Source organism: Symphodus melops (assembly GCF_947650265.1).
Source record: "Symphodus melops genome assembly, chromosome: 19".
Taxonomy (NCBI): Eukaryota; Metazoa; Chordata; class Actinopteri; order Labriformes; family Labridae; genus Symphodus; species Symphodus melops.
In genome coordinates this window covers 8,676,987-8,702,321 of record NC_136709.1, presented here as the reverse complement: position 1 = coordinate 8,702,321, position 25,335 = coordinate 8,676,987, and the positions used below count along the sequence as shown (strand labels likewise).

General features: G+C 40.6%; 2 protein-coding genes across 3 annotated transcripts in view; both read right to left on the bottom strand.

The window, feature by feature from the left end:
* scaf8 (SR-related CTD-associated factor 8) overlaps positions 1 to 12,938 on the bottom strand; it is a 33,125-nt gene extending 20,187 nt beyond the window's left edge. The window contains exons 1-2 of one of the 2 annotated variants that reach the window (XM_079369037.1): positions 12,746 to 12,938; positions 11,473 to 11,556 (exon numbers count right to left, since the gene is read on the bottom strand). In XM_079369037.1, the coding sequence (XP_079225163.1) occupies positions 11,473 to 11,556; positions 12,746 to 12,775 (114 nt within the window). In that variant the 5' untranslated portion in view covers positions 12,776 to 12,938. Of the gene's footprint in view, positions 1 to 6,793; positions 6,889 to 11,472; positions 11,559 to 12,745 lie in introns of those variants that run through there. The other variant, XM_079369038.1, reaches the window with a different exon arrangement.
* A 140-nt stretch (positions 12,939 to 13,078) lies between these two features.
* LOC306840032 (connector enhancer of kinase suppressor of ras 3-like) overlaps positions 13,079 to 25,335 on the bottom strand; it is a 45,186-nt gene continuing 32,929 nt past the window's right edge. Inside the window, exons 15-25 of the mRNA XM_079369043.1 lie at positions 24,715 to 24,757; positions 20,058 to 20,111; positions 19,357 to 19,396; positions 18,696 to 18,865; positions 16,639 to 16,712; positions 16,271 to 16,342; positions 16,112 to 16,176; positions 15,901 to 16,025; positions 15,258 to 15,582; positions 14,711 to 14,901; positions 13,079 to 14,568 (exon numbers count right to left, since the gene is read on the bottom strand). Of these exons, the coding sequence (XP_079225169.1) occupies positions 14,368 to 14,568; positions 14,711 to 14,901; positions 15,258 to 15,582; positions 15,901 to 16,025; positions 16,112 to 16,176; positions 16,271 to 16,342; positions 16,639 to 16,712; positions 18,696 to 18,865; positions 19,357 to 19,396; positions 20,058 to 20,111; positions 24,715 to 24,757 (1,360 nt within the window). The 3' untranslated portion in view covers positions 13,079 to 14,367. The remainder of the gene's footprint in view (positions 14,569 to 14,710; positions 14,902 to 15,257; positions 15,583 to 15,900; positions 16,026 to 16,111; positions 16,177 to 16,270; positions 16,343 to 16,638; positions 16,713 to 18,695; positions 18,866 to 19,356; positions 19,397 to 20,057; positions 20,112 to 24,714; positions 24,758 to 25,335) is intronic.

Below are 25,335 nucleotides of genomic sequence, written 5' to 3'. Positions count from 1 at the left end.
TAGATTTATCGTTTGAAAAATAATGGAGCAGCTCTAGTCAGGGAACGGTGCAATCCGCTGATCGAGTCTTTTAATCTATGTCCAGGCCAACTCTCTCAGTGAATGTTTCCATACCATGATGCACAAACTGATAAATAACAAAACAGGAAGCCTTGGATACTTTTCCCGCACAGACACTTTGGCTAAATGTAAACGACATTGTGACAACAGAATGGATGTTCAATGCAGCATCAGTTTGTGACGTCCAGAGAAGTCAGCAGAAACTTTTTAAACCAGATTCTGAATACATGGTGTTACTGTCTGCTTGGCCCTCATCAAAGTGTGACTGGTGTTTTTAATGGATAACACCGTTTTCAATGTAAAGCCACTGCTTTTGTCATTTCTGACTGCAACTCTTCTTTCATCCCCATCGATGACTTTGTCCTAAAATTGTAAACGTATACGGTGACCTCCAAGTTTATTTCAACTTTAAAACTAAACTGTGTTGTTTCCATTTCAAGCTGTGTTTTTTGAAATACTCAATAACTAAGTAGAAAACAGTTCATCCGATATGCACTCATTAGAAACAATAGTTAAGCATATTCACTGTAGACACCATGTCAGTGAACTATGAGGGCAAAAAAAACTAAAACAAAATAATTGTTCATTAATCATCATCGAGGTCAAATGTTCGACTGATCGTGAACATCTCCCAGTCCGACTTTCATGTTCATTATCAGACTCCATATGAATGATAAACTTGAATCTGCTTGAATGGAGAGTTCGACACTCGTGCTGAGAGCAGCAGAGGTTTCAGGTTTTTTTTTTTTTTTAATCTGACTGTGTGAACTGGGCCTACTCCTTTCTTACATTTCAAAATGAGTAGAATTCCTAATTTTGCAAGTATGCATGATTCATTAAGCACATATACAAGTAAAGGAAGGTACAATGCCCCCATTTTGGACCCTGTTCAGGTTGTTTTTACAGATAAAGAATAAGACAACAACATTAGAGAGAGGAGGAATCACTGATTACCAACATGGCAGCCTGGACAGTAAAATACAGTGCATGAATAAAAAAGCTTTTAGACATACATTTGAATTACTAACATGATTTTAAAGAAGACACTCCTCTGGCTGAACTCTTTCATAAACAGCTTTGGTCTATAACTATGGATTATATTCAGCTGAGGTACTGCAGACAGAGCAGAGAGTATAAGAAACTAGAGAGAGCGTGCTCTGCTGTATGTTTGAGGCAGCCTTTAAACAGTTGTATTACTGTTATCAGTGACACTTTGGCCCAGTGCTGAGTGTGCAGCATTTATCTTGTTTGTTTTCCTTTAAAAGATACATTCCAGAAAGAAAAGATATTTCAACGAGTCTGCATTGTGTTCTGCACTTCACGTTTCATTCCAAAAGGCTTCAGATCAGTGCATGATGGAAGGTGAAAACAGTAAGAGAGGTGAGTGTGGAGCAAACTATGATAATGCCAGCCGATATGACGATACATGGGTCGACCGTGCACATGGCTTTTTGAGCAACAGATCACCAGCACAGAATCTGAAATATTGTGTTGATCTCCACTGGATCACTTGGCCTCCTCATCCATATTGACAGCAGGTGTGGATGAACTGCTGCAGGTGGCGTCAGCCACCAAACATTATTAACATTTATAAGGACAAGGAACTAAATAATAGTGAGGTGACGATCAGGGATAAATCAATAAAACAATGATTCAATCAAATGGATTTTAAGTCAAAACATACATCTCTCATCATTTGAAATTCCGGCCCTATGCCTGGTTCAGTTTCCAGCCAGCTAAGAACTCAAACAAGCAGCTGAGACAAAGAAAGAAGACAACTGTCGGGCCACACAGCTCTTTTGATCTAACACGTTTGCATTTTTCAGTTTATGATCGCCATCTAAGATCTGGATTCAATAAACAAAAAAGCAACCAATCTCTCCTTGCTGTCCAATCATCGCTAAAGACGTTCAAGTAAATGTGTGATACAGACTCTGTACTCGGAATCTTTGGGTGTCTCATGATTCGATTTTGATTCTTGGTGTCCCGATTTGATTCAGAATTGATTTTCAATTTAAAATTATTCTGGATTTATTGCTCCATAGATTTAAAGTCTATTTTTGGAAAAGAAAAAAAATAATAATCTGGAAGTTATCAATCGATTTTAAATCTTAGAAGAAACTCAATTTTTACATGAATCGATTTCTTGTTCCGCCTCTAGCCTGTACGTAAACAAAAAGAAGTCTGCTGTTACGGGCTCTCTAGTACAGGGGTGGCCAACCCTGGTCCTCAAGAGCCACAATCCTGCATGTTTTAGATGTCTCCCTCTTCAACACACCTGATTCAAATGATTATCTCGTCATCAAGCTCTGCAGAAGCCTGATAACGATCCTGATCATTTGAATCAGGTGTGTTGGAAGAGGGAGACATCTAAAACATGCAGGATTGTGGCTCTTGAGGACCAGGGTTGGCTACCCCTGCTCTAGTAGAATATGTCGACAGTAGCGATATAAATATAATCTGCTAATAGTGATCAAAGCAGGACAGAAGCTTCTTCTGTGAGGCCGTTCTGCGTCCGTCAAGACAAATGTTTGTCCAAAGCCATCTATTCATCAATTTATCAAAAAACATCAATTCTTAACTACATGACCGTGTGCCACAGATGTCATCTCATTAGTATCCTGTCATTCAAACTACATATGAACACTTGAATACAGCTAGAGAAAGTATGAAGGTCGACAGTCATGCCGACACTAGGGTCTTAGATTATTCACCATTCGAAGAACACGGGCGGAATTGCAAACTTTGACGCCAACAACCATGTGCACCTGTTCACTTTTAAGCGCAACAGAACCACTGATGATCTGCACAGCTGCAGCTGATAGTGCTGTTTGGGTACATAATATCAAATCGAACTAGGACTGCAGACTGCAGACTGTGCGATATGGAAGCAGAAGATTGCCTAACTTGATTCCATTTAACCAAATATTCGGCACTATTACACCAGATGAATGCTCATCACTACATTACCCGTTTGAGATTTGAAGGAGATTTGAATGTGAAGAACGATAGACTGAATGTGTCACGAATTGTTCTTCCATGAAGCTGCGCGTCAGTGAAGCACAAACTACTCAGTAAACCGAGCCTGCTCTTAAATGGCTGGATCAGGTATCAGTGATAATGGGCCGATCCAAGGGACCCATCTATGAAGCCAATGTAATTAATATATTTCTATGCTATTCTGTGTTAATAGCAAGCATCTGTACAAACAAAGTCAATGTCACAAGAGTGTTGGTAGGCAGTGCGTAATATCCGCCGAGCAAACAAATGGACGTCCCAGAACACCTGACAGCAGAGTGGATGTAAATGCTGTCAGCTTCACTGCAGATAACTGAAGCTCTGACTGATCATTTTAACACTGAAAAATAACAAAAAATAAAACTGTAAACCGATCTTTCAAAGGTCAATATCAGGGTGCACCAACCACAAGTCACAGTGCAGGCTTTGGTAACTGCATCACATGCAAGACCTGAGGGAGAGGCCTTCTTTGTTTTGGCTGAGGATACAAGGAAAGACTCGGACCTAAATAAAACAGACAAGTTGTTTTTAGCTCAGCACACAAACAGAGAGGACTCAACAACTTGAGTTGTAAAGCACTCCATCTATAGTTACATATTTCAACAGGCAGTAGAAGTGATAGGCCCAGCACAGTCCAGGTACTGCCGACTTATCATGCCATGGATATGCACAAACAGGAAGACAACTCAAGGTTTTAAAGGGTTTTTGTGGATTTTCACACAGATACGTGTTGCAAAGTGTTGATACTACATTGCGTGTAGTGACTTTGTGTCAAACACTGCTACGTCTGTTCTCCTTTTCACCTCTCATGTGTTCGTGCGGGTATCAGCCGGTGGCTGCGTTTAACATCAAACATGAGAAACTAGAGACCACCGATCCACTTTCCATTCTGTTTGTATCGTCTGACTCACACAGCCCTCGCTGCAGGTGCAGCCAGTCGCACAGACACACAATCCTACTCAGTCCTGAGTCTAGGAGTCAATGCTTATCAAAAGAAGACGACGACAAAAAAAGGATTCCTATCGTTTACAGCTAAACTGCTATTCACAGAGAGATTTCTATTTTTTGTTGTAAAAGTTGATGTCCCTGATTGAGGAGAACATTTACTGTTCAGCCCCGTTTCCACAAAGCGGTTCGTCTCGGTTCGGCACGCATTTTGTGGTGTTTTCATAGACTAAAGGCGGGAAAGTTCCCCAAATTACCAAGACTGTACTGTCCTTACTTTTTGGTACCCTTCTGTTGGGGTGCTAAGTATATCGAGCAGACCCTAAAAGGTGGAGCTAAACGCTGCAGTTAGTTGATTGGTTGAAAGGATCGTCACTTCCTGTGTGACAGCAGCAAACACAACCCTGCCGTGTTTAAATACAGTCGATTCTTCACTCGCACAGCCTTCTCTGAAAAAAAAGCTTGATCGTGTTTTGTAACAAAGAGCCACATGTCAGTGACAAAGTAGATGAACTGCTGGATGGCTTCCATCGTTGGTTTTGTTTTGTTTTTCTCTTGTTGAATTTATTAGCGGGGCGGCTGTTAGCGATTAGCTGCTCTCATGTGATGATATTACGTAGCGGACACGGTTACCAGCTTACGCCGCCTACCAAAAAGGCCACAGCACAAACAGGATCAGGCTTTACCGAACCAAACTGTACTGATCCATACCGGACCGCTGTGGGAAACGGGGCTTTATTGAAATGATGCTTCTCTTTATGTGACAGTTTTTTTCTACCTATGTTTTAAAAGCAATGTCTGAATAGAAAGTGAGTTCAGGTTTCAAGTGTAACTGCTTGTATCATTACTGAGTGCGTTTACATGGACTCGAGTATCCCCATTATGAGCGGTTTCCCGGTTTTGAACATATTGGGGATATACATGATCAATAATAGTATCCCGGTTTCTGATCACTGCATCTTATTTGTGCAGGCGCACATGATGTTTCGTTTTTTACAACACAAACTGCAGACATTTACAAATATAAAAGACATGAAAACACAGTGGCTTATATATTAAAAAATTGAATTGTAACAAAAATATCCCTTTAATTTACCACTTTATGAATCCAAAATAAACTACTAAGTCCCAAACAAATGTAATATGAACTATGAAAGGTCCATTTAAATTGTCTTTTTAGTCTACAGGAAAAGAAGGAAGACATCCACCAACGCGGCCGTTTGCTCATGCAAAACAAACTCAGTCCATCCAAAAAAGTGAAAAAAAGCAATCCAACAAAGGTAGTCGATCGATCACTGATATACCAGAATAAGAAAAGAAGCGATCTGACCAGGATGCTCTATATTATAGCCTAACTTCAATTATATTTTGTTTTATTAGCTAAACAAAACTTATTCCTCTCTCCAGAATAAGACGCTCTCGTTGGGGCTGTCATGTTTGTTTTGCGTGCACGTCACTTGGCTGAGTCTGTGCAGGTGTTGGCAGCTGTCAGAAGCTGGTGTAAGACGTATACATGCCACGGTATTCGTTTTCTTTCGGAGTTCTCCACGGAGCCAGATCGAGTTTCTCAAAAAACAATCAAGATAAGATGTTCACATGGACAACTACAAAACCGGGAAACTCAAGTCCATGTAAACACACACACTATTTACAGCAATGTGTCTATGACTGAAAAATGATCATAAATGCTTTTTCTTTTTGGCCCATCAAACAGTTCAGTCCGAGAGAAAAATCTGAGATCTGAACTAAGAGATTTGAGACCTGTTACTAATAATGAAGGAGGGAGCTAACTGAATCATAGCAGTGCGTTTACAGGAGACACAACTCTGTTGCTCTGCCAAAAAAAAAAAAAAAGGCCCTCTTGCACCAGGGATCCCTCTTGAACGTATAAAATTACAATGTTTATGAATTCTGTCTTCGTATACTATACTACCAAGTATACTGATGGAGTCTAACCGTTGAACCATTTACAACTCAAAACAACTGTAAACAAGCTGCTTTATCCTCAAACACCGTCAACCTAAAGCATCTCAAACAAGACCAGCCCACGCCTTGTGATTCTGTCTTTAAGAAACATTTAAACAAATGTCAGATCTATTTGCATTAGTGCAGCACAATTAACCTAATCACAATTTTAATGTGAGAATGAGCACTTGCATGACGGCACAAAAAGCTGTGATTTAAATAAATGTGTGTGTGTAAACATTCTGATCAGGGTCTAATATAACACACCAAGCACCAAATGTGCAGCACAGGAGCAGCCAGAGATCTGCTCATGTTACGTGTGGAACAAAAAATAAAAGCATATATATATATATATATATTTTTTTTTTCCCCCTTAATTTCCATATCTGATCAAGAATCTGTAACTCACAGTTAATCTGACATAATGCCTTATTAACTCAAATAAGTGTACTGGAACAAAGCATCGTTTTGATCGGTAGATGTGAAGTCTACCCTTCATGACATCACAATCCATAAGAATCGTACAGTTCTACCAAATGGTGCAGCACTAGTTAGCATCATCACAGCTCGGTGATATGCCTCGTCAAGCAACATAAAAATGTTCTGACTGTCCAACCAAAAAAATAACTCATTGCCACATTTCAGTTTAAATGAGGTCATCAGACAATTTCAAGACAACAAGAGCTCAAAACCGAGTGATGACAACCAGAGGGTGATTGTTTCTCTGAGTGTGTAGGAGCAAATTCAAGTGAAAAGAGATTTCAGTCTTCTTCCATCTTCCGTTTGAAACAACCCATACTCCTACCTAAGCTGGTTAGGGACTCTCTTTATCTCTTTGTAACTCTCTCCACCCCATCCTCCTGCTTCACTTTCAGTGCTTTGGGGGAGCTGGGAGAGCTGCTGAGGGAAGGGGAAACGGGCGTTATTCACAAGAAACATGAGGCACAGCAACACCAACAGCAAAGCAGTTCCTTAATAAACAGGAAGAAAAACAGAGCAAGGAGACGTGATCAGTTCATGGTAAGGACGCGTGTTGTCAGGCCTTGAAATCTTCTATTAACAGACATGATGTGATACCAAAAACCATAATAATGACTTTCAAAACAAACTCCACTTTAAACGTGTTTAAACCTTTTTTAGCTCAGCTGTTTTTCAACTTAGATGAACTTGTGTCAGTGACTTATATAAAGACCGGATATAAAGAGAAAATTATATCCGACATGTCTCCCTTTAGCTCTATTCAGACAGCCATAGTTAGACCACTTTGCCTTCAGTGAATGTCTCACTTGTGTCATGGAAGTGTGCCGCCTTAAGACATATAAACATCAGCAGGTAGTTTAAGGGGTGAGATGGGATAGGGTGAGGGTTCCGCAACGCCAAAATGTCATGTGAATTCACACACTGGGACACCAGTATTAGAGTGCTGCAGAGTATGTCTGAGTGTTTGAAGGTGTAATGACGGCGGGGCTGAGACGGGGGTACTGTGCAATGAGAGGGCTTTTATCAGCAGCTGTGTCTTTGAGAAACTTAGCCTACCCTAAAAAAAAAAAAAAATAGATTACTGATCGCGATACAGAGACCGCGATACCATACATACTGTGACACTGATTTTGGATAATGTCCTACACAGAGTTCACTACAACACTTGTTCTTTATTGTTGAGAATTACAGCAGAGACTCAAGAATCCTACAACTTCAAACACTTCAGGTCCTCACAGATCCAAGGAATACATTTCAATATTTTAATCCCAGAGTAGTTGTGGGAAATACGGAAAAAAACATCAGGATTTTGCTGTGGCAGAATCTAGATCACCTGTTTTTTATCTTAAAGATTCATTTCCAAGTCATCGGCTAGTTCAATCTCTTTTATCTCTGTATAATGTTTTAAAATACACAGAATCTGTGCTGATAAGTTCAGTCTGTTTGAAAAACATCTTCAGGGGGTCTGGAGGTCTCCTCGAGAACATTTTTAGCACCAGAAATGTCTTTCCCTTCTTTTGGATTAATTTGGACACACAGTTTTCTGCACCACTCTGAGATTAAGCTCAAGTACTGTGTCCTCTTTTGTCTCCTTAAAATCTCTTTTCGTGTTCATCAGAATCATTTTTATACAGTGATGCATTCATGTGAAAACATGTAGACTTCAAGCTCTTGTATTTCGACAAGCAGCCTGCAAACAATAAATTATCAAATATTATTCAGAATGTGTTTATTCTGTGACATTCATAGAGTGGGCGGGACATTGTTGATTGACAGATAGTCACTGTGGTTACTAGGGTTCCGATAGCGATACTAGGACTGGAGTATTTGCCGATACCGAGAACCGATCTACAACAGTATTTAATGAATAACCTGTATTCTAGGATGAGACTGGGTATCCACTGTATGTAAGGCACAATCAGGGTTTTTCAACACTGAAACACAAAATAAAATAAATACATGTGTAAGCTGACTGAATATTCATTCATTATAAAAAATGAATCAATATGATCCAGTACTTTTGTTAAACTTAAAAGTGACAATGGGCAGGGGGGGCGCCGATAGCTCAGCGGCAGCGGCAGCGACAGCGCGCGTACCATGTTGCGAGGCTTTGCTCCTCGCGCGGGCGGCCCGGGTTCGCGTCCGGCCTGTGGCCACTTTCCCGCATGTCTCTCCCCTTTCCGACTCTATCCACTGTTCTATCAATAAAGGCAAAAAGGCCAAAAAAAAAAAAAAAAAAAGTGACAATGGGCAAACATCAGCGGTCCAGATGTCTGTGGTGAAACTCACTGCAGTCACATCTTTGAACTCTGATGATAAGTGGTTGCACAGTGTGTTTATGCTGGAGCCCGACGCACCGATTTAGCAGAGAAAAGCACAAGCGGGAGCGGAAGTCAGACACCGAAACAACAATAAAACATTTGCTTTATTTTCAAAGAGTAAAACACTCCGTTTTGACGGTTCAGAGAGATGACTATGTGTGTTTGTTTCTCAGTTTTACACCACATAATATGTATTTACTGCGGAAATTCCTGTCTCAGTACTCCAGCAAACTAAGAAGGCAGCCGGCGGGTGTTAACGGACGAGGACGCATGGAGCCGGACCAGAGCGGACAGATGCACAGGTATACTCTGCAGCACTACCGCCACCCCTTCAAACTTTATCTTTGCTTATATTGCAATTTGCTGTTTAAGTTGTTGTTGGAAAATATCTTCAAACTGCCAAGCCTTTGTTTGGAGCCTTTTCCATGCTATCTGAGCTCCGGTTAACTCTCCATCTTGACCAAAGCTGCTGGCGCACTAAAGAGGACATAGTACGTGCGCGTGGTTGGTGTGAACACAGCAACACAGAACTCAATCGAACAGCTCAGCTTTGAGGATTAGCTCATTGTCACAGATCCTCGATCCAGCTTTTTGGGTCAGGATTCGACCGATATCCGAAACCAGAATTGGACTGGTGCCATCTCTAATGATTCCTCACTCTCTCGCCTGCCTGCTGCCTTCATGATGAGAGGAGAACGAGCTGCTGACTGACATCACTTCAAGCAGCATGCGTGGAAATAAATGATTGTGCCGATCAAAATGTGCTTTTAACCTCATCGTTCTCCTCGCCTCCCTCTGCTTTGTAACGTCTTTTAACTCTCATTTCCGTTATCACAGCCGGTGAGCTTCGAGTGGAGAGACTTGTAAAAATTAAGAGAGCAGAAAAGCAGACTGTTTTATGTGAACGTCTCTCAAGCTTGTTCAAACGGTTTGTTGCGTCTCCATCCAAAGAGCAAACCTTCACTGTGCAAACTAAGCAGCTAAGTGATTCTTTTGCCCTGTCGGCTCAGAAAAATCTCTAACAGTTCTGTATCACTGGGATGGTTATTTTTTAAACAGACTAACTCTTAAGTTTCATTTTTATTGTCTGCGATGTATCACGCTACGCTGTGGATCAAAAGGGGAGGTGGAGCTGCGCAGGGACACTTCAACTCTTTCTATACAAACTCGTAAGTAGGTAAACACTTCTCATTAATAGCAGCAACATCACAGACGGTTCATCAGTAGGAGTAGCATGTTTAAGATACAAATTATGTTTTAAAAATACTGGAACTGACTGCAGTAGGGATAAAAAAAAAAAAAAAACTATATTTTTAACAAAGAGAATTTTCTATTTTTCAGTGGGAAGGGGAAACGAGTTCAAATACTTTAAACAAACATGATCCATCATCCGGTCTGTGCTTATTATCAGACAGAGAGAAAATATGATTTGATTCAGAAGTGACTACATCATACCATACATAGGAGTCTCATACAAGACTTGAGATCAACAAATTACATTACACATCCATGTAGTAGTATTTAAGTAACCTTAAATAGCGTGATAAAAACTAAAAATTAAGGAACTTGGATGAGTTCACTTCATCTGTTGAGTCTTAGGATCCATTAAATAACTTTTCAGAGGTAAAAATCGACAAATTGCTTGTTGTGCGATTGCAAATGTTTTCTTCTTGTGGGGTTATCTTGTGCTGAGCACAGAACGGAGAATAAGCAGCAGAACCTCAGTTCATAACTTTGAAGACGGACTATAAAAATCATTTTAAAATCTCAGCTCACACAATACCAATAAGCTTACCGGTTATGTGCTCGGAGAACTAATGCTGCATGGGTTAAATCAGGATGGAGCTTTGATAATTGACAGTAAAAACTCTCACAGCTGGGGGTTAAAGTCAGATATACGTGTATTTAAGTTGTCTAAAATACACACACCTCTTCTCCTTCTCTCTCTTACCAATAAACAAAAGCTTCACTTGTATCTTTACAAATATGTCCCATCAGCTTGACATCTGCAGATATTTCCATCTGATGTGTTTCTTTCATGATCTAAGGGACACAGCAGATTTGACAGGCATGCCTGCTGTTGCCATGGGGATTTCTGACGCTGTCTGACAGTTTTGGGAAGCGCAATCAGTTAAAAAAAAAAAAAGGTCGGGTGGGAATCTGCTCGTGTCTGCGCGCTCTCGGTGTGCGATTATGGAGGGGGTCGTATGACCAAAACCTGATCCGGCCATCGTCGGCCTTGGAGCTCCAGCGTTCACTGCAGAACTGACATCGAGCGATCAGGCTGAACTTCTGCCTGGCTTAAACTCAAATCATACGAAGAAAATCTGAGTCTTAATCGTGCGTACAATGTACAGTTAAGATTAAAGTCGAATGGGTAAATCTTTAACCCCTTAATTTATTTGCATTTTCCTTATTCTTTCATTAATGGTTGTTTGATGAATAACTAACATTCAACACTGCTTCAGAAGCTACTCTGAACAATCCAGTGACATACTGTGAGTCCTTAAATGTGCCGAGGTCTAAACTTACCCTCTACATATTTAAAACTTATTTCCCCATTGTACAAGGTTTATAAATTCAAGTTAAGGAAAGACATTTGTCTTATAAGAACTAACAGAACATTCCAGTTTCATGACTATTGGCTGTTGCCCATTACCTGCCTTAAACACAACATACTTACTTTTATAGCCTTGATTCCAGACTTGGTGATCTGTGTCATCTTGGCCTTGGAGATGGGCGGCTTGTACTCATTCAACGAGTACAGCTGAAAAAAATGAGAAGAAAAAAAACCCCCTCTTAAATCACTTGTTGTAACTACTAAAACATAACATTGAGCATCATTTAGCAGCTGAAGTTTGCGTTTTGTGAACCAGCAGCAATCTAACGTTTTAACCTCTTTTGCCTGCAAGCTTTGTTTACAATGAGTCAAACCAAAATCTTGGAAATGTGTTTGTTCAGAGCCGTTTTTAGTCTTATTAGATGTTGATATTGAGAGGATTCGCCTTTGACAGGTTTTATATTAGATCATATTTAAACATCTGCAGATATCAACTGTGTTGATGTCAGACGCTGAGATCTGTTATGATGCATCGATTTAAAGCTGTTAAGCAGGGATCTTTTAATTCTGAATACGATTAGAGGTTTGGCAAAGGACGAATTGATGTATTTTCATGGTCAAAGTATGCAGATTTAAAGACACAATCCAGGGACATTTCATTCACTTGATTGTAATAAATTAACTATAATGGGTAATTGGAAAGCAGTTTAAACAAAAAAAAGGAACAGGAAAATAAGAACAATAGTTTACACAATGTCATCATCAGAACAATTAAAGAATTCACATTAAGGGATTCACAATGTTCAGTGTATTTCTTAAAAGCTGTTCTTTGTGTTAATGATGACATAGTGTCAGTACATCCATCTCTGTTAGCACCTCCCGGAGCTAACGGTTACTGTTAGCCTAACAATACAACTGTCTCAGGTTATCGCGTCTCTTAATTATTACGGCCCGCTGTTCATCAATACGGTATCGCCAATACAGTCAGTACAATGTGACAATAAATATATGTCAAAGCGGAGGGAAGCGCTAACTATTTTAGTCTCGTTCATAAGAGTTAACTAGCTACCCAAGTTATCGCGCAGCTGCGGCGGGTTTTTAGACTTGCAGCAAGCTAGCTACTCGTTATTAGCACCAGTCGATAGAAATAACCTGTCCATAGTTTGGCAACGAAACAACTTATGTATAGAGAGATATATTCAATTCCCATCCATAGCCCAGACAGTTAACATGAATTGGACGCATAACAACTTCACATTCTGGATGTATTGTTGTGCACGGACAGCGGCCCTGTCTGCAACTTGATGCTAACGTTAGCCAACTAGCCACCGCAAATGTGAAGAATACATTTTCTACACTTTGTATGTTCACATTTCTGCTAGGGTTTCAAACAAACCTCGTTGTTAAATGCTTTGACGGCCTCCATTGTGTTGTATTCGGCTGACGGGATACTGTAAATAATTATAGATATCTCCTCAATAACCGGTTCGAGACAGGCATGCTCGACGGCTGCTGAGATGGAGGAGACTGCCAATATGGCGCAGAACCTCAATGGAAACTCTGCAGAGACCAGCGACTCCTAGCGGCGTCATTAAGAAACTACACATTGAACCAAACGTTCCCTTCGATTTGTTTGCATCAAAATGTTCACACAGTGGTTGCTTTACACAGATAGAAAAATCTCCAACGGTGACACCGACGCCACCAATAAATTCAATCCGCAGTTACATGTATTACAAGATTTTATTATACTGTACACAAAGAGGCAAACTGTCTCTCATACCAGAGATCAACAAATTACATTACATATCCATGTAGTAGTATTTACATGACCTTATAGTTTACATTTGTAGCAGGTGAAATGCCATTCAGAAATATGCAAGTATGTGCACAGAGCATGGTACGAGTACATTTTATTATCATTATCGTTATTCAGGGCTCTGAGCTGGTAAATTTACTTTATCTGGAGCTGTGGTTGTGTATAAGTGGGTACATAGTCATGCCTCAGATCCTCTTCATCACCAGTTTGTATATAATGTGCAAAAGGTTTTTCCGTCAAATTACTTAGTGCCCTGGCTCTGCCTTAAAGAACATTATTAGAGTTGTTCCTGAGAATGACTCACATGTATCCTGTGTAAGGCTGAAGAATACTACCACAACTTGCCTGGAGTCAACTAGAAGTTATAAACCTGGAAACTGGTTAGTATTAACGTCTTTACAACGTCAGCATTCATTCGCAAGTTATCTATTCTTCACTTAAAAATGGTTTGATTGGGTTAAATACATATAATTTAAGCTTTTAAAAAAAGAAATAAGGTAGATTTTTCAGTTTCAGCTTAGTTGAAATTAGACAGCAATGCAATTGATTTGACACTTTAAATGTACAATCTTTAAATATAATGACTTGTGTCCAACATGTATTCTGTTAGTGCAGGCCCTGGTGTTCAGTCTGAAAGGCTTAATGGTAAGTATGACATTGTAATTTCTCAACTGCACCATGCACACAAATGATTCCAAAAGTTACTACGAGCAAATGTAACAGACAGCGAGGGTGCATGGCACCAATAATTGACCAAAAACACTTACAAGTTTAACAACTGATAAAACATAAGTAGACAAAACACACTGTAAAAACAATGCAGAGAACAATGGAACTGATATTTCATCATGCTCCATCATTACAAATATAAAACAAGTTATACACAGGTTCACAGCGTTACAACATAAAAACAATTGTGTGTATGATTGGCTAATCCTACACCTGCGACAGTAAAAGGAATACTACGACACATCTCACACTTTAATGTGATCTGCCTTTCATAAAATGGTTTGTGCCATCTTCACTAAGGAATGTAAAACACTCTTCATCGATCCAAACGACTTATTGAACAGAGTTTTAAGACCACTGATGTGCAACAGTCGTCTCAACTGCAGATGCACAAGTCAGCCTGTGTGTCCAAAGAATGTGAGATTGGGGTCCTTTGAGTCCAGATCACAGAAATAACAATAACGAAGGCTTTATAAACTGGTCTCAGCTACTGGAGCAACAATGTCCGATGCTGCAGCTTTTGTGGACTCTGGTGCCCCCTGCTGGTGATGTTTAACATAGATCTCCTGCACCAAGGGTGCATGGGCCTCCTTCCATTCTCTGAACCTGCCTGACGTCAGCTCTTGGTCCGCCAGCACCTGCTCTATTGCCTGTAGGTCTGCCTCTTTCGCCTGTGCCATAGAAGAAGGCAAAGAAAATAGAGAAAATTATTTGAAAGTCTGTTTGCTGCGCTTTGATGTTCTAAGATAAGATAGTAAACAAGCAGGAAGAGTGAAAAAATAACTATCACACTTTGAAATTCAAAGAAAGTACCTTTAATGTGCTGTTGAGAGTCCTTATAAGGTGCAGTCTATCATTGACAGTCTGGTTTTTAGAGCGTTTTATAAAAGAGGCCCTGAACTCCCTTTTGGTTGATGGTTTACGATCTCCTATTGGCGACAGGCTGGCCTCTTTTAGATGAATATACAACTTCTCCATCTCATCTGAGCTGTTTCCATGAGGCCCTGCAACAAGTGAGATCAAAAATCACAATCGACTTACTACATGCCCAAAATGTGAAAAGGCTCAAAAACTTAAAATAACTTAGATATACATGTATACAATTCAACACATTATTTATTTAAAATCTACAGCAGAAAAAAATGTGAAAAGAAATACTACAAAACATTCCTATGAGCACTGACGTTAAGTGGATGTTCTCTGCTGGTGTGTTTCAACCTTTTAGCCTTTTGCCCTCCGATCAGTTTCATTATGAAGTGGGAGGACTGACCACAATCTCCTTCCTAAAATACACTTGCTATTCACAAGTATCTCATACGACCCCAGTCAATGAAAAGCAACATTTTCCTATTAGGCTCACCTTCCTCTTCAGCTTCTGACACAACTCTCAGTCCTTCGCCCTCCACACCAGGACTTTCTTCCTGGTGAGTCGAGCTCTCCAGCCCCTCAGAATCCTCGACTTCGGTCTCCCCGGGCGGAAGCTGACGTGAGTGTACTTGAACTGAGCACAACACTGCCGTTTCACTGGTGGGAGGGGTCGCCTGTGAGACCAGGTCCATCCAGGACTGCCTTTGCTTGGCCAGAGAGGAGGAGGAGCTCTGTGATGTCATCGTACTGACGGGGGATGATAGTGAACCGTTGGCTTCACTGGGGACTGCAGAAGAGTAAGGGGGAGGAAGGGTACCCTGAAACATGAACACATCCACGTCAGACAACATAAGAGTGGGAAAGAACATGCCGGAAAGCAGAAAAGAGTTAAATGAAGCTTCGCGACATGTAAGAAAATCAAGCCGGTCATCTTCCTTTCCAAAATGCTTGCAGGAAATTTCTCTGCCGCATTCACACAGCGACTTATTGCAGGAATTTGACCTTGAAAGGCTGGGAAAAGTCGAGATTCATTATTGGTAAAAAATGTGGATATTTGCATTTACAAGTTGCTCCAGCTGGAAGTTTCCGGAGGTGTGTGAAAAAAACAGAAATTTGCAGCGACGGATGTGACTGACCTGATGCGTGCTGCCAGGTGGATCGACCGCATCCACAGAGTCCCGCAGGGTTTGTTCAGAGTAAGGTGGCGGGGGGATCTCGGTGCTTTCAGCTTCTTCGTGGTCACTGGCTTCACTGTAACACTCTGCAGGGACACGCGCACACAAAAACTCAGAAGTGTATTCAACAAGTTACCAGGTGACAGAATAATGGTCTTTCATAGGTGCTCACCAGCAGTAGGGTTCGGTTCTGTTGGCTCATACTGAATGGAGGCTAACCCAAGCTTATTCAACCACCTAAAAAACAACAAGTGCATTCAACTTAATGAGACGACAAAAGAAAAGGAAATTCTTGGAGGATAGAAACAATGTTTGTACGTCTCTGACTTACAAATTCATGTCCTCGTGGCTCTCAGCAGCAAAATAAAACATCATGACCTGCGGGTGGCAAGCTTTAAACGCACTGTGTGAGAGAGAAACAAGGAGAAGAAGTTAAGAAAGGATCAGCAGAGCAAGAAAAGTAGAGCGAGGGCAAAGATCGACAGGACTTTCTGAAAAACTTTGGCGCTTGATTTAGAGATTGTTTCAAGAATAAACTCTTCCGATCACCCTGCGTGGGAATCCTTTCCGTGTCGTCGAGGTCCAGTAACAGATACAGAAATGAAAAGAGTTCCATCCTACAGCTTGTTGTGGGTGGTTTTAACATGCTGTCTGGATCAGTTCAAACAGAAAGTTAAAGGACTATAACGAGGAGCTTACTGTTTCTTCTTGCACTCGATGGCTCTGTCGATCATGAAGTTGGTGAGGTCAATGTATCCTTCAGCCTTTTCTGCCTGCAGCACACGCACAATAACACAATAACATTTAGGGTAAAAAAAATAATAAAAAATGGAGGATTTCAAACTACTTCCTGACTGTGACACCTGCCGTTTGAACCGTAGTACGCTACTTCTTCTATTTCCTCACTTCATGTGACGGTGACATACAGTAAATGTGATGGAAATCTTCATGCCGGTAAAGCGAACACGTCAGTGTGTGTAAAAGTCAGACCAGCCATTAGTGACGGTGTCGCATTCAGGAAACACAGTGACAGTGCTTGGCAGTTCCTGCAGTGACACGCTTGGCAGTGAGACACAGCTGTGACAGAAACAAGAATGACTCATCTGCAGCCTGTGGTGCCTCACGCTGCTTCTTTGACTCCATGGGTACATGTGTGTGTGATCACAAAGATTACCATTGATCTGCAAAAGACTTAACTTGATACGTATTGATACGTGTTGTGCTTTTTTTTAAAATGATAATCTGGATCTATTATCTGTGATCAGATTATTTATGCTCGCAGAGCTGGTTACTTATAGTTATTATTCAGCATTCATGACAGACCCAACAAAATTCTCAAATATAAATTGGTGTCATGTTTAACTGCAATGAATAGTTGGTGCACCCATGGGCACCATAGGGCTGTGCCCGAACACAGATGGAGCAAACTGGGAGCCTAAGTCAATCTCAGTTAGGTCAAAGCAGCAGCTGAATCTGTGTCCATCGGGAAGATAAGACTCCAGAGCAATATAACACTGAAAGCATCAGAAAACATTTCCATTACAAATTTGAGTGTTTTTTTTTTAATTCAAACGTCTTTTTTTCTAACTTAATGTCATGTGTTTGTATTTCTTTTGTTTTCCTGTTTTAATTGTTTTTAATATTTTTTTGTCTTGATGTTTTTTTGTGAAGCATTTTGAATTGCTTGGTTGAAGAAGAAAGATGCGTTAAAAAATTAAAATTGACTTTACTATGGGTCTGTAAAGAAGAGGATGAGGGCCACTGACATTTTATTTCTCAGAATTCTCAGGAAAAAAAGAAGTCTGACTCTGAGACTAAAGTCAGAACCACAAAAACATTTGTTCTGGTCCTTATCCTCTTCCACAGGTCTGAAATCAAGTATGAAGTGAAGTCAAGCTGACTTTTATTGGCAGCCCTACAACTAAAAATAGATAAAGTGTGACAAGTTCAAGTCGACAAAATGTAACCAGTTCAGAGGAAACTGAACTGCTGAGGAGAAAAAAAAGTGTTAACTTGTTACAAAAGCAGTTTTCAACAGTGTCTGTCTGTCGAAAGTCAGCCACATTCAAACATGTTTCATCTTTTACAGTGTATCTACGTCGCACTCTGATCATGCAGCAGGAAACATCCAACACTGAAATATCTTCAATAAAACACATCAACACGAACAATGACTCTATATTCTACTGATGCACTGAGGTTCATCACTACAATGAGTGACACAGTGTAAAGAGCGAGGATCACATCTTCCATTGTTGGAACAAAAGCTGCTTTCAAACTCACTACAGCACTAAATGCTTTTGCAACCATCGCACAGAAGAAGGGAAGCCACAGTTCTATCTTCAGACACTCCCGCTCGAGTCATAGATAGAGTTCAAATGTGTTTTTTTAATCAGGTCATATTTATTGTTCAACATTTATCAACCAGGGAAAAACCTTTGAATCTGTTTTTGCCACAGCTTTCAATAAACACTAAATGTTGATTGTATTTTTGACATTTTAGTAAAACACCTCGTCTTATGCCAACCACTAGTTATTCCTAATACTTGTTTATTACATCCCATAATACACTGCGTACATAGTGATACCAGTTAAAGCACTTTGAGACAGACTGCGAGTGAACAACATGGAAGAAGATCTGAAGAGAAATCCGGTCTTAACATTTTGAAACATTAAGAAGCTTGAGCTGCTGAACATGTTTGTATTCAAAACAGTTCGTCTGACCGAAAGGTTGTTTGTTTGTTTTTTCTACTCACCAGCTGGTTAGCGTACCAGTAGAGCGATGTCCTCTTTAGCACAAACCAGTACTTCTTCCATTTGATACCGAGGAAGCCTTTGCTCTCTTTCTTCCTGTACAGCCAGCCCTGGTGGTCTGGCTGACCGAGCTCTTTGACTGAGATCCGTCTCCTGCTCATTGTACCATTGCCTGTGCAAAGACAAATAAAGAAAAAAAAAAGCACATGAAGCCACAGCACAAACACAAGTAGAGCAATAGAGGAAGCAAGAAGTCGCAGAGATTAAAATCCTGAAGTGAACAACTAAAACATTTCCATTAGAGTAAAAACAGGCCACTGTGTTCGGTCAATAACGTATTGAACTCTAAAAATAACACAGGCCAAACATGGACAGCATCCACTACAGTCATTTCCAAAGAGGCCCAGCTGCATTCAGCCTACCTCTTCCAGTTAGAAATCAAACAGCACAAACATTTTGAAATGAATGAAATCAGTTGGAGTCTGAGAGAAATCTGAGACACTGGTACAGAGAACTAAAATAGAGTCAAACTGAAGTGAAACTAAGAGAGTAGGCTGAAAGCCCTGTGCACATGACACTTTGCACACACCCACAGAGGGTCCAAATTACAGCTGAGGGCACACAAAGAGACAAAGTGATGAGCGCTTGAGGGTGACATCTTACCTCCTCGGCTCTTCTTCTTGGATTTATGTCGGAGGGAAACCTTCAGGGAGGAAAGCGGTGGGGAGAAATGTTAGGTCAGAGAGACAACGGAGCAGGCTCTGTCACTTCAACTGAGGTGATGCTGTGTGCGGCGTGAAACATCCTGTTTCTCACACATGTCGCATGCATTTTTTTTCTCTCTCCATCGCCCCACTAACCCCCCCCCCAAAACATCTTCCTCTGTGGCCTGACTCCCTGTCTTGCGCATTGCCTCTCTTTGTTCCTGGGTCGCCGTGGCTGTTTTACTCAAAACAAACATGCCATTATTTGGAACCAGGCATTTTTTGTTTGTAGCATAACACATTATCTCAAGAGAGGTCACAAAAGAGCAAGTAAAGGTCTTACTCTTTGTTAAATTGTGTTACAAAGACCCAACATTAGAGCAAAAACTGCCTTTAAGAGACAGAAACTTCGAGCAGATCCAGAGTTTTGATAATGATGAAGAAGGCGAAGGATAGAGACAAACAGAGCAACAACAACGACGACAAAAAAATAAGATAGAATTAGAGCTACAATGTCTGTAATGATTGTATTTAACTTTGTCATCATAAAATAGGAGAAGCAGAAGTGGATCAACCATTAAAAGAAGAGAACGGTTTCAATTTCATTAGATGAAACTGAGTCTGAGTAAATGTCATGAAAAATAAGGAAGGAAGACTCACAGGGTTGTAGTCATCAGCAGCCATGGAAGGGGGCACAGATATGGGGAAGGCAGCCTGTTGAAGGAAAGCAGAAGATGCAACTTATGAGAAAAATCAGGTTGAAAATGTAAAAAAAAACAGTTTTTTTGCTTTAGCACGACAACAGGAAGTGATGTCATGGACGGACAGCAAAGTCTATCTTTCTCAACTTGACTTTTTGTCTTTCTGTAAGAGTGACAAAAAGCAGCACGAGCACCTTGAGGAAAACATGCCTCTCCTTTCTATGGAAATGCACGCTTGGTCACATGAGCAGAAAGTTTATAAACTTAATTAGCATTTAGCACACTGACTCACAATTGTCACTGTCAGCCGTTCTGCATATGAAAGATGCCTGCCTACACTACCTGAAACCTTTAACCATTCAAAGTCCTCTTTAAGGGCTGCTTTACACCAAAACAAGTTTGCTTCAAAGAAAAGAGTGTTTTCGCAATTCATCAACAACCCAAAGGAACGTTGACTTGAGAGATTTTGAGACATCCAAGTTGCCAATGTTGACCAACTTCCCCTTCAGTTAGGTTCCTTTTATGCAAAGTGTCACAACTGCCGAATGGAGACAGGATATATCATCGACAATTAGCCACACTTTTAACAACCTTTCTCTGTTGAGAAGCCTTTTAAGACTGAACAGAGTCAAAACCAAAAAAGGAATTTACAGAAATGAAAAATCAGGAGATGTCCTGTTGCAGGCTAAATGTGGTTGTCAGTCCTGTTGCAGTCTCTCACATTTAACCACACCTCACAAACCTAATCTACAAAACCCCATGAAAAAAAAAACATACTAGACATGTCGACACATACCTGATACTCTAAAAGTTCATCGATTTAAACACAGCGTATTATCCTCTGTTACAGCTAAGCTCCCACAGTGACAGCCAACCTGACAATGCTTATCTCCACTAAAGTCCTGTGTGTGTCTTTGTCTTGCACAACACAAATGCATCATTTCTTGTTTTCGAATGAACTGGCTGTGTGAGTGGGAGATGTGATGATTACCACAGAAACCGCAGCACAAGCCTGACTGTAGGTGCGTTAACTAAACTTTTTTTTTTTTTTTTTTTTAAATGCAGACGTAAAAGACTGCGTGTTGTTACACTTCTGAGATTCATATTAAACAGATGTATGTGCAGTTTGACATTTAAGTTCCCATGTGCACTAACTAAAAACAATCTGTTCATTTTGCTTCCTGGTCGACACGATCAAGAGGAAATGTGGAGTAGAGGTGATAAACAGCAACCAAGGCCAAACATCTTGATTTGTGACAGATTTTAGTAGTTAAGTTGAACCGAACAGGAGAAGTAAAGGCTACTAGCCTATGTAAAAATAGAAGCGAACAATAGCCTGCTCATGCTATAAAAACAAACATCAGGCGGAGTGATGGAAACAATCATTTTGTGTTTTTCGACGTCAGCTAAACAGGACGCCAAACTATCTTCAATGTGCTGTCTGTTCATTTTCTGTAGACTGAAAGGCCACGTCTAAATGGTTTAAAAGTCTCACAGAAACTAACGAAATTAAAAGCATCTTTAGTCTTATTTTTACCTGTATTCTAAACGACTCTAACACGTTTTATCAGAGCACGTAAACGCCTCATCGTGTACTATGTCCTGATTGGCTAGAAAAGCTGACGTTCATTGCAGCGTGTTGTGTTTTGTAGCAGAAGCCAAAAACACATGGCAGGCCTACGAAGAAAGAAAGTTTCCAAATAGTTTTTAACAATGTGCATAAGTCGTTTCTGTACCTGCTGCCACCATAATTCCAATGAAAGCAGTTTTGCCCGGCAGCTCTGCTCAAAGTCTGACCAAACCTTGACGAGCATTTCAACAAAAAGGTAAAAGAGAGAGAGCTGAGTGCGGCTGGTTTCAGGTGAGTCTCGGTCCTGTGAGGGTGTGACCCCCTTCTCCACCTCCACCTCCAAACTCTAAATCAAGTGACAAATACACATGGGCACCTTCTCTGTTGTTCAAAGCGTCAACAACTTTCGTGACGTTGCTTCATGGTTAAGGGGGCTCTGCAAATCAGGTAAAAAAATTAAAAAAACTGCCAAGAAGAGAGTGCATCCTTATCGCGTGAAGTCCTCGCAGTTTTCAATGAGGCCACCAGGCGGCGCCAAGTCATCGCGTTTAGCAGCCTCCAAAGCCAACTTAAAACAGGAGTTCTTCTTCGAGGTACATAAAAACATTTGGTGGCTAATAATGTAGGAGTTGGTTTTTATTCTACTATTTACGTGTTCAAGCCGCTTACTCACAACTTATAATATTTGCTAAAGCTTAATGAAAGAAATTCATAATGGAAAGGTGTTATAGTCAGATGAGAGCTACACACCGTAATAATAATAATAATGATAATAATACATTTAATTTATAAGCGCCTTTAGAAAAACAAATCCAAGGACACCGCCAGGGTTAAAAACAAACTAAAACATAAAAATTAAAAACTTAAAAAGGAGAAACATCTCTCCCTGAAATGCTTTCACAGTTGTTTCCTCCAAATAAAATGACAATGAGTGTTTAATATAATCCATTACAGCTGTGGCTCAGTGAGTGTGGTCTTGCTATCCAAAACGTTCACAGTCTTGTAGCCTATGAGGAGCAGAGTTTGTAGCCATAACATCGCTGCATGAGCTTTATCTCTTCAGACTCTTGGATGTTCTGGTCTATGGTCTGTTGTTGGCCTGTGTTTGGATGGCGGTGAACCAGCAGACACATTCCTTAGTCCTGCGTTATTATAGTCTCCATTTCATTTCTGCTTAAATGGATAGAGGCCTCTTGTTTTTTTTCCACTTGCTATTGTACTGCAGCGAGTGGAATGAAGTGACGATGAAAAGACCCCTCTTTTTATATCTCCCACATTCTCACACCGTAGCTTCCTCCTGCCCTTTCCCTCCCATTTGTCAGCCTATCTTTGTCATCCATATCGTATAACTTCCCTGTGTTACCCCTTAGCCCCAGGAAAAGATCCCCCTATCAACATTTCAATTAAAGGCATTGAATTAAATAAAAGATTTCAACACAATTCACATTCTTCTTATTTCTGTGATGGGTGGAAAAATCACAGCATGTCACTTTAGGGTAGTTTAAAGGGGCACTTTGCTGAAGCTGCATTTGGATGGAAGTGAGGTAATCTAGCCTGCGACTCGTGTCAAAGGCCTGAAGGACTCGTGGGAACGCAGATTGGTCACACTATTGTAGCACTCAATCTCCCATCATGATCCATGCTGAGAATTGTCACGGCACTTAGATAATGCCCCTCCCCCTCCCCCCACCAGAACCAGTGTGTCTGTGTGTGAGGGAGACACATGAGAGAGGGGGCAAACAGAGTGGCTATTATTCAGTAGGGGGAATCTCTCACAGCGTACAGGGGGAAGGGTGCAGGGGCTGGAAATGATATCAAATTCAAGCTTGCTGGGTTTGATTGCATTGCCTGCCACTCACGTGTTCAGGGTAGTAACTGAGTGGTGGCTCTGCAATGGTCAGCACATATAAATGTAGAGCTCACTGGATGTGTTAATTGACTATTCATAGCTCTGACTGAATCACTAAATATAAATAAACCAGGGTTGGGTTTGAATGAAAATAAATTACTCTCATGCAGCATATGTATCAGTATAGATACGCACACATACAATCAAAGTGAAGCCAGAAACTTAAACATATGCCAAAAAGACTTCATTTATCTCTGCATCACCCCTTTTATCTTTTATTATACTGTACATATATGAATGCAGGGTCAAGGTTTCCTTGTGCTGGGAAACAAAAAGTCACCATTAGGTCATAAATCTGCACAAATATGATTTGTTCCCATGTCCATACTGACTGTGAACCTAATCAATCTGACCCCCTGCAGTGGTCTTTGTGCCACTGAGGAATAGACAGTAACTCACGGCACTGGTTTATGGCCTCCATGTGTATTTTATTTTGATAGAAAGTAAAGAGTCTTCAGTTTCATCTCATTTCTACATCTGCTACAGCCAATACAGGCTGAATCCAGTGAACACTATTTGGATTACGACTAAGTCTACTGCCCTATCAGCCACTTTTTGACGATTCAGCTGAATTCAAATGCTTACAGTTTGACATGGAAACTTCTAGCATATTCTTTTATCATGTTCAACAGCTTGGATGGTGAACGGTCCACTAGTGGTGATTAGGGGCTAAACTCTCAGCGAATAAAACATGTACCTGTTGATGCTACAAGAGAAAAGTGAAATAGATTTCCCTCTCACATCTCAGTACCTTTTATTACATTATATACCTTAGTCATTGAGATATTTCATACATGGAGAAAGTTGTGCTTCTCTTGTTAACTGCTATCAGGGGTAAAAGGGGTTAATTTCCTTCGCCAAGCAGACTTTCACATGTTCGTCATGTTGGATTGTTGTTGTTCTGCTCTGTTTGTTGCCGATACAGAGCTGTGACTGTGTAGGAATGTTGCTTCATCTGTGTGAAATGTAATGAGTCTATAATTAAGGCTTTATCTTTCACTTCCTTCCGCTAAGCTCAAACCACTTTCATCCTTCACTTTGCAGAGCGGACTTACAAACACGTCCATGTTTGCTGGTGAACTGTAGGGATTGATCGCCTCTTCTTGGAGGCATCCCGAACAAACACTGAATACTTACTGCTTGAGAGAAGGACCAGGATCGGATCTGTGGTTGGTTATACCTGCAAGAGATAATACAAAGCAAACCTTTAATAGTTTGAAATAGTCCAGTAAAGCTGTACTTCTAAGCAGTGACGTCGTCTTTTACAAAAAAAAACATTTAATCATCGTATTTCAGATCAGACTAAAGTGGCTCGTGAACATTTCCAACACATACTTATCGCCTCCCAGCTCGATGGTAACCAATCATTATCATCATCTATGTTCCAATCCAGCTTACTTTGATAGAGCCTGAGCAACACAGATCCCACAGAGTCTGTTTAAGGACTGGTATGTCGTTTGTGTGAGAGAGCAGTTCTGATAATACATTTGGCAACCAGCCACAGCAGCATGGGTAGACAAGAAAGTTCCCAATGCTTAAAATACTCGATTTACCTCAGCCGGACCTCACCCTGCAATTTTAGAGTAGGAAATTGTCTCTGGCTAGTTTTTTCCTGTCATCCATAAATTTTCACGTCTTTGTCTCCTCCTCAAAGTACCAAGTTGCAGTTAGCTCTGTTCTCCAGCCTCCACAGATTGAGCACCACTTTATTATTTTTTTTAGCAAACGAGATTGTTTTGAGAAACGAACTAGAAATAG